The following is a 9879-nucleotide window of genomic DNA, read 5'->3' as shown; positions in this document are numbered from 1 at the left end:
TTTTTTTTTTTTTTTTGCAAATGTATTGAAATGAGAAGTATTATAAAGATAGAGGAAACACATCATGTTTAGTGGTCTTGAAAATGATAAACTTTTGCAGAAAAGAAAATAATTATGACAACTTGGGCCCTGTCTGGAAATTTCCAGATAGTTCCCCATACTCAGAAGAATGATTAAGAGAGAGAATCTGTGACTGGTTATGAGGAAGGATGGAAAATTTTGAAGGACGGGTTGATTATGTAATTTTTAGACTGTGTTGTTTAAAACTGTTGCTGTGATATTTTAGTTATTAATAACAATTTGGGGAAATCTAGTCAGTTCTGGAGAAACATTTGGCGCTAATAAGAAAGAAATGCCACTGTTTGTGAATTCCCAAGTGGATGTAAAGACCCATTCACTTGCTAAGCCTCTTAGGAAACCCAGAGCCGGTTTTACCCTTAACAAGCTGTTGACAGAGTCTGATCAAGGTACCACCTGGAACATGTTAACAATACAAAAAAGTGGATGTGGAGTCAGACCTGTTTCAATCCCTTTATGTCACTCACCATGTGACCCTGGCAGATTACCCATGGAAAATTTCTAGGGTGTAAAGGTTGTTTTACACACAGTAGCTATGATTCTCACTGCTTGGATGGTAGGAACTCAGAACTCTGAATACTTCCAGTACTAACGGCAGCCACAACAGCCTACAATCATAGCACACTTACATAATACCAGGTACTCTTGCAAATGCTTCACATGTATTATCTCATTTAATTCTTAAAAAGTCCTACAAGGTAGGCACTGATATTAAAATTAGTCCCATTTTATAGATGAAGAAGCCATAGCTAACTTGCCTAAAGTGGCCTTGTAAGCAACAAAGCTGGGCTTTAAACCCAGGCAGGCTGAATCCAAAGTAGAACTGTGCCTTGCCTTACCACCTCCCACCTTCCAGTCACGGGGAAACACAGACAGCAATACCGAATACTAGCACTTCCCAACCCTGGTTCCTAATCCATGTGTCTCAGTTTTCTTGGAGGTCTTTGAATAATTTTCAGAGTTTCCAAAAGCTTCAGTGGAAACATACAAACATGCAATTATTAATAGACCACAAGTTTTTTAGGTTGGAATCCACTATTAACAACAGCTTAGCTCAGGTTTTGAGGAAGCTCTGATTGGCAATTGCATATACAAAACATTGCAGGTTTTGTTTTGTTTTAAGTGGGAAGATGAATCATTACTTAATAAATGCAATTTAGTGGAGTAGATCTTTCTGAACATGTGGCATATGGAGGAAGAATAAAGGGTGCTTGGCTTTGAGGAGGTTGGGAAATGCTAATATACATGTGTATGCATGTTGCCCAAACTGTTGGCCTTCAAAACTCTTCCTTTTATTTTTAAATAACACGATTCTTTAATCTGACTTGGAGTCAATATATTTTTCCCTCATTATTTAAAATATATTGTTGGCTTTATATTTAATATTGGAGTCGATTCATCAAGTGATCACATTCTTAAAACATGGTCAGGAACTGGGACGCAGAATTGCACGTACTGTAGATTCCTGGCTAAAAACGTAAGTTATGCAAAGAATTGGCTTTTTAATCTTTTAAGCTGTGCCCTTGAATTTTTTAAAAGAAAATTTAAGAATAAGACTCTACTATCAAAACAAGGGAACATGGACGATTTTTAAAAAATAAACACCTGTCCATTATTCGTGCATTAGCTCCACATGGCCAGCTTGTGGCAGGCCCTCTCTGAATACTTTTTCAATGAGCAGTCCCTGGATCTTGGAAGAAAGATGCCAGCGGCCAGGGCCCTTCATTTAAAGAAGAGGACTGGGTCTTTTGCGTGAAATAGTTTCTACGCCACGTTGGGAAAAATCAATCTAGGCCTCTCTTGACGGCCATGGAAAAACACAGGTGACTCCTTATTCTTGAGCATTTGATGCAATTGAAACAGCACCGGACTTCCTGCGAATCCTGTGTGCAGAGTCTGGAACAGGAGCTCACAGACACTTCTGCGGCCCGGGGCCTTGTTCTGACAGTCACCAGGCTGTGTGGCCCAGAGTCCTAACTGCGTTGACCTTCGGCAGGTTCTGAATTGTGTCCTCTCCGAGGAGGCTGAGGCCGCTGCCTACTTGGTGGGGGGCCCCGGCTGGCCCCTGGGTCAGGCATGGGGCCTTGCGGAGCCCTCGTGGGTCCCGCCGCCGCCCTCCTGAGGCCTGATCCTTGGCGCCACGGTTCCCCTAGCCCCGGGCCCGCAGGGCTGCGGGTCGGGCCGACCTCCTCCCGGACGGGCTGCGTCCTCTGCCCCGCGCCGGGGGCGGGCCGGGCCAGCAGAGCCGAGCCGCCGGCGTCCATTTTCTGGGCGGTGCTGTGCAGCGCCGCGGCTGGACTCACGGGTCCGGAAGCACCATGGACCCCCGGGGAAACGAGCCGGCGGCTGAGGAGCCGAGCCCCGTAAGTGCCCCTTGCAGGGTCTTCGCGGGGCCGGGGGCGGGGCGAGGCGCGGCCTGCGGGCATGGGGCCCGGGGCACCGCCAGCCCGACTGCACCTCGCTTCTGGAGGGAGCCGGGAAGCCGAGCTGGGGAAACCCTCGCAAGGGTTGAGCTCCGAAAACGCAGCAGAGCCGAGCTGCCCGCAGGGAGGAAGCGCCCGCAGATGCCCGGACTCCGGAGCCCGCGTCCGGAGCGGAGCGGGGCGGGGCGGGGCGGGGTGGGTTCGGCTGGAGAGTGCGGGCAGGTTGCGCCGCATCTCGTGGCCCAACTGCGCGGCTGTGCTAGAGGGCGGGGGCCTTGGAGGAATGCGCTCCCGGGACTGGGGACGTGGTGGGCTCGAGTCCAGCGGGCTCGGGCACTGCGTTGACAGTCACACCTCCCGTCTCCTGGATTGAGAATCGGACCCTAGTCCTGACCCTACGGGAACTTGATAATTTCCTTGATGCAACACCAAGACCCTGGAACTGAACGGGACGTGCAAAGGCAGAGCCCTGCCCCCAGGGGTTTGCAGTCTCAGCCGCCTACTTCTGCAGTAGTTAGGTCTGCTCTGTTGGTACAACATACAACACAACCGCCCGCCGTTAGCCACTTTTTTGTAGGGTACATCATAAATCACCTGAGATTTTAGTCTGTCCGCGGTTCCGCTTTATAACTCCTGCACTGCGGTAGGTAAGTGCCTAATTCCATTCTGGACGTTGGCCCTAATTGAGTATCCCTTCTAAGGATCGATTATAGGTGATATGTGTTATAGTGCCTTATACACATTTTAAAGGTTAAAGACTTTTCTTCTGTGAAGCCCAACTACTTGGTCAGATTCTCATGGTTAAAAAATGTGGAAGAGTTTTGTCCTGGTTTCAGAGAAGCAGCTAGTGAGGCGCTATATCTAAGTGTAGTGTTTTTCAAGAGTGGGGGACCCATTAGAAGACTGTGGGATCAGTTTAGTGGGTTGCTACTGGAAATCTTCTTAAGATATAGAATATACAGTACAATACAGAGAAAAATAGAATAGAAAATAACATGCACTGCACATAGTGAAGGTAAGCATTGTCTTATGAGACTTTTGGTTTTCAGTTTATATAACATAAATTTTTAAAACAGTGGGTCACTGGCTGAAAAGTTTTTAAAACCCTGACTTACTGGTTAATGGCCCAGGCTTTGGAATCAATTGAATCTGGATTTGAGTCCTAGTTGTCACATAAACTAGCTGTGTGACCTCGAACAGGTTCTGTGGCCCATTAGAGTCTCCGTTTCTATAGCTGTAAAATGGGGGAATGTTCCCTACATCTGAAGGTTGTTATGAAGACAACACGAAACCACATATGTCAACCACTTTGTGGGTGCTTGACTTATGTGTTCAATATGTGCTCATTGCAGTTATTGTTGCTAAAACATCAAATCCTAGCAGCTAGTCATGGGACACTGCACTTTGCTTTTCCTTTTTAGATCTTGATGTGGAAGAAATGGAGGACTCAGAACCAAGGATTTCCAAGTGATTTCTTCCAAAGCACAGGAATCTAACTCTGTTAAAGCTGGTCCGTTCTAACTGAGGTAACTAAATTCGCGTCTCTCCTTAGTCTACATGAGATAGGAAATGGTCTTTCTGAGGGACTCCCAAAGGGTATACAATTCAAGACAGCAATCCATCAAGTTTTGGGGTTACAAAGTGACCATGACACTCAAGTGATGTGTTACTGGGAGACTGGATATGTGAAGCCCCCGTGATGAAGGGGAACTAGGAGATCAAGGCTTTAGGACAGCTGGTTTCTCATTCCAGTTCTGTCAACAATTGTTCTGGAGTCTTCTACATGTCTCTTCACAGATCTCTAGTTTCCCTAGGCTGGAAGGATGCACTGACATTGCTGAGGCCCAGAGAGTTTAGATGACGCTTCAGGGTTACCCAGTGAGTTGGGGTCAAGGCAGGACTGGACCTTGGATCTTCGTTGCTCAGTCACGTAGCCAGCTTGAGCCAGAGTGAGCGCTCTGCTAGGCACCAAGTATACAAACGTGAAGAGACCATCCCCAGGACACTTGCAGCTGTCGCAGCCAAGTATTGACGGCCCAACACACTAAGCTCTACCTTGGAGCCATATACGAAGTCCCAGATGGTGACAATAACAACTACCATTTATCAAGCATTTGTATGCGTGTGTATGCTAGGCAGTGTGTGAAGGGCTTTAAGCACAGTATTTTTTATTTACCCCTCACGATAGCCCTAGGAGGTGAGGAAGAATAGGTGTAAAGGATTGAAATGTGAAAATAGAGACAGGTCATGGAGGGCTTTGCATCTCATACTACATGTATGAAGTCCCTTCTGTGGGCACAGCACTGTGCCAGGACTGCAAAGTGACCATCCTGGAGGAGCTTGCAGCCTGATTCCAGAGAAGCACGGTAGGGTGGATGGTGCTTGCCATTCACCCCCACCTCCTTCCCCTGCTTCTCCAGCAGTTGCAGAGTGGGGTCCATCACAGGGACAGACCAGAGTCATAGACATACCAAAATTTCTACCTCTAAATTCAATTTTTCTTTTTTCTCCACTTAAATCTATACTTCCGCCCACCTATTAAAACTTATGCCCTCAATTTATAAATGATAGTAAGGCCTTCACGGAATTCATTCATTTATTTTTCATCAACAAATGTTTATTGAGCTTCTAAAAGGCACTTGGGTTCTCAAGACCAGACAGATTTGTTTTTACAATCGTATTAGTCATTTCCAGTCTCTTAGCAAAGAATTTGTTGTTCAACTGTTAGCAATTTTCTATTGTTAATATGCTGGAACGGCAGCTCATGGATGTTGGAGATTGACCCGTACGTAGAATTCCAAATGGATATATAGGAAAGCCATTTAAAAAGTCTTAATATCTTTAGAAAGGAATTTCACACTTCTCTTTAAAATTTTGATTTTGTCATTCTTGTTACCTGCTTATAGAGGCCTTTTTATTTATACATTTAACTCAGAATCCAAGAAAAGCAGTTTGGCAAGGGGTTTTGTTTGATTTGAAACGTTCTCTTCTCTTAGCTTTGTAGGCCACAGAAGACTGTGGGTATTCAAAAGTAAAGTAATTTAAGAAATATGTTTCTTTAATTTATAAGGTAGAAAATTAGAGATAGCTCTAAGAATTGCAATAAGCCACAGAAATCAAATCGCAAGACCTGAATGCTACCTGTAACAACTTAATCCCCAAATAAAACAAATGAGATGTTGAATATGAACATGCTTTGTAAACTTTAAGGTATTCTATGAATGCTGTACAACAATCTACTACAAGTATGACTGTGCTAGAGAGAATGGAGAATTCAACTGCCACAAAAATCTGGTCTCTTCGCTCTCAGACTCTGTTGAGGAAAGAAGATATGCAGAAATAACCATGTGATAAATGCAAGAAGAAGATATTTTGGTAATTTGAGGAGGAAGGGGTCCCTTTTATCCCTAACAGTCAAGAGGCTCTTGAGAAAAAGCACCTAAGCAAGTCCTTGAATGATGTGGCATTTCAATAAAAGAACGGGGAAGAGGCATTTGAGATAGGAGGACTAGTAGGAGATGGAGAAACATGGAGCATATTCAGGGAAAAGGGTCAAGTCCAATTGAGTTAGAACTGGTCTATATACAGGCATCAAAACTGTAGAACATTCGGTGCCAAATGATACAGTCTTAAATGCCAATTAGGAAATGTGAATGCATTAACCAATAGGTGTCATTAAAGATACTTGAACAGGGGAGTGTTTTGGTTGTGCTTCAGGACCAGGCTCTTGTGAGTAGCTTGGGGGAGATCAGGAGGACAGGCAGGGCAGAAACTAGAGGCCAGAAGGCCAGTTAAGCTGCTATGACCCACCAGGGAAAAAGAGGGGCAGGAAAGGCCTGAAATGGTTGATAACAATGAAATGGGAAAGGAACAGATGCAGAGGGAAGAACTGACAGAATCTGATGTGTCAGTGGAGAAGGAACAGCTAAAGCTGACACTGCGATTTCCAGAGCGGTACTACCCATGGAAGAAACTCAGAAGGAGGTAAGGAGCTGCATTTTAGAGGTGCTGTGTTTGCAGTGTTGAAGCATGCTGTCTCCCAGGCAGAAGGGGGCTTTGCGCTCCACAGGAAGGCCAGGGCTCGTTTGGGAGTCTTTGGTTTATAACAAAAGTCAAGAGACAGGAAAAGAGATTTTGAGAGAGAATATCAAGAGACGGGAAAAGAGATTTTTGAGAGAGAATATAGGGGGAAAATGGTTGAGGATGGATGGAGCCTTTTGAGAAAAGAATGGAAGATCCAGGGAGGCAGATAGAAGTCTGGCAAGATAGTAAGGAAGAACCATGGAGGAACGCAACTCCAGAAGCCAGCGGAAGGAGGTTCCCAATGGAGGGAGCCAGGTACGTCAGACCCTGGAAGGTGAGGGATGAGCTTAGGAAGACTCTTGGATTGACAAGTGCGAAGTTACATTGTTGGTGTTTTCCTTTTTAAGGTAATATGACGTATATGATGAATATTAAGTGGTTTAATTTACATAAGTGTGTAGCTTACACAAATCAAGAATCACTCTTAAATTTGTCCCTGGCAAGTCCCATGTTTCTGATTATGTTTCTGAACATGTTTCTGATTATGAAAATTCAAGCTGTTAAATGTGATTTTAATAGTAGTCATACACTGTATTCTGTTGTCAGCATACAAATTAAAGAATATCCCTTAATAGAATGAGTCCTTTAAAAACTACATTTCTGTTGATGCAAAAAGTTTCTAACAATAATGTAATTCCATTGCCTTTTACCATATGGCTATTGTATGACATATGCGTGTCTGCGTGTTTTCACGTGCATATGAGCTTAGTACAATGGAATGAGGAGACTGGGGTCAGATAAATCTAGTTTCACAACCTAGCTGGGCCACTTTCCAGACTTGTGACTTTAGAAGAGTTTCTCTCTAAGCCTGACTTTTTCCATCCATAACTCATATAGGATTATTTGGAAGACTGACTAATATATAATTTGGTCAGGATCTCTTTATACCGTAGCAGGCAATTAATTAATATTGGTTCCCTTCCCCTCACAACCTTGTATAGATATATAAATTTATATAATGTGCATCTACACATAAAGCCTTATCTTAAAGACTCATTTTAATTTGTTAATTTTTTTTTTCTTTTTTTTTTTTTTTTTTTGAGACGGAGTCTCGATCTATCGCCCAGGCTGGAGTGCAGTGGCCGGATCTCAGCTCACTGCAAGCTCCGCCTCCCGGGTTTACGCCATTCTCCTGCCTCAGCCTCCCGAGTAGCTGGGACTACAGGCGCCCGCCACCTCGCCCGGCTAGTTTTTTGTATTTTTTAGTAGAGACGGGGTTTCACGGTGTTAGCCAGGATGGTCTCGATCTCCTGACCTCGTGATCCACCCGTCTCGGCCTCCCAAAGTGCTGGGATTACAGGCTTGAGCCATCGCGCCCGGCCTTAATTTGTTAATTTTATCATGGAAAGCACACACCTCCTATTACCACTGATTTATTCTGGGTTAGTCCCAGTGACCATCAATTTAGTATGGACAAGAATCCACCTGGGGAACTTGTCAAAATGTAGATTCCCAGGTGGGGCAAGGGAATCTGCATTTTAAACAGCACTGTCATGGCTGGTGATGAAGATGAACAATTACCAACTTCTGTGAAGCAGAGGAAGAGATAAACCTGAGATTTGAGATGCTAGTTTCAAATCCTGTTTCTACCAGAGATATGTCTATGCTCAAAATTTTTATGTCATTAATGTTAATGGATTATATGCATAATCAGATAAAAGCAAATACTTTCCAGAGAGTCAGGGAATGGTGGTATTATTGCACCCTCCTGCCCCGCATCATCTCATTGCTCTCTGCTGTGTGATCACAGTACTGTGTAACATGCTGCCTGCAAACCAGTTTCTTTTCTGTGGAATAAGTGATGACACCCTGTCCCATGGCCAGAGTTTGCAAAACCACTGTCACTTGTTTGTTAGCAATATATATAGTGACAACACTACACAGTCATGCCATTAAATTATTCTACATGACTCTGCTGGTAGATAAACATCTCTGTCATTATATTATTTCCCTCAATCTCTGCATCTTAAAGTCACTTAATTTTTAGGCTAAAGTTCATATTCTTCATCTATCCCAACTCCATTTTATAGATGAAAAAATAATTTGGCCGAGCACAGTGGCTCATGCCTGTAATCCCAGCACTGTGGGAGGCCAAGGCTGATGAATGACCTGAGTTCAGGAGTTAGAGACCAGCCTGGCCAACGTGGCAAAACCCCTGTCTCTACTAAAAATACAAAAATTAGCCAGGCATGGTGGCACACACCTGTAGCCCCAGCTACTGGGGAGGCTGAAGCAGGAGAATCACTTGAACCCAGGAGGCAGAGGTTGCAGTGAGCTAAGATTGCACCACTGCACTCCAGCCTGGGTGACAGAGCAACACTCCATCTCAAGAAAAAAAAAAAGAGAGAGAGAAAAAGAATGTATCCTTTTTTTCTTCCTAGTTCTAGCTCCTCTCTTTGTTTATTCACAACAAAGGGTTGAGGTATATAGACATGTTTGGTGTTTAACTTAGATATGGAAAGTATAAAACATTTGACATGTATGTTGAATTGCTCTTTATGTTCTCTACACATAATTTAGAAATAAGATGACTTAGTGGGAATATATTTATGAAAACTATATTGAGTCATTTTAAAATGATGTCAGCATCCTTTTGCTGGTTTGCCTCTTTGGAGGAGGATGCTGATGGCCTGGAGCCTTTCCTAGAAACAGAGTTTCTCTGTCTATACCCACAGCTCCAAGGAAAGAGGATGGAACTGACATTCATGGAGTTAGGTCTATACCTTATATGCATTATCTTTGCCATCTTTTAGAACCTCAGACAACATGGTGTGGCAAGTGAAGCAAAAAGAAACTCAACAACTACAGCCAAGGTTGTAAAGATGAGAGTTTTTTTTTTTTTTTTTTAATATTTTTTAAGATGGAGTTTCACTCTTGTTGCCCAGGCTGGTGTGCAGTGGCACTATCTCAGCTCACTGCAACCTTTGCCTCCCAGGTTCAAGTGATTCTCCTGTCTCAGCCTCCTAAGTAGTTGGCATTACAGGTGACTGCCACTATGCCCAGCTAATTTCTGTGTTTTTAGTAGAAATGGGATTTCACCACATTGGCCAGGCTGGTCTCGAACTCCTGACCTCAGGTGATCCACCGGCTTCAGCCTCCCAAAGTGCTGAGATTACAGACGTGAGCCACCATGCCCGTCCTGAGATGAGATTTTTACACCCTGGGGTCTGTCTGACTCACAAGGCCAGCCTCTTCTCTCCACACTCTGGGCTGCCTCCTCAGCCACAAAGTGAGAGTATGAAACCGGTGTTTGTTCCCGATTTTTTTTTTTTTTTTTTTTTTTTTTTTTTTTTTT

At 44.0% G+C, this 9879-nt stretch overlaps 1 protein-coding gene across 10 annotated transcripts in view; it reads left to right on the top strand.

Moving 5' to 3' along the window:
* ZBTB38 (zinc finger and BTB domain containing 38) overlaps positions 1 to 9879 on the top strand; it is a 145849-nt gene that overhangs the window by 92343 nt on the left and 43627 nt on the right. For 4 of the 10 annotated variants that reach the window (XM_017862692.1, XM_017862699.1, XM_017862714.1 and 1 more), the window contains one exon: positions 3923 to 4027. Coding sequence is in view for 5 of the 10 variants with exons in the window: in XM_017862662.1 (XP_017718151.1) it covers positions 5856 to 5876 (21 nt within the window). In the remaining 5 variants the exon portion in view is untranslated. Of the gene's footprint in view, positions 1 to 2332; positions 2442 to 2728; positions 3149 to 3922; positions 4028 to 5711; positions 5877 to 9879 lie in introns of those variants that run through there. The other 6 variants (XM_017862662.1, XM_017862655.1, XM_017862677.1 and 3 more) reach the window with 4 other exon arrangements.

The sequence above is a fragment of the Rhinopithecus bieti genome, unplaced genomic scaffold (genome assembly GCF_001698545.2).
Source record: "Rhinopithecus bieti isolate Rb0 unplaced genomic scaffold, ASM169854v2 scaffold_2654, whole genome shotgun sequence".
NCBI lineage: Eukaryota > Metazoa > Chordata > Mammalia > Primates > Cercopithecidae > Rhinopithecus > Rhinopithecus bieti.
The sequence above is the reverse complement of the archived record's forward strand: the minus strand, read 5'-3'. Positions and strand labels throughout refer to the sequence as shown.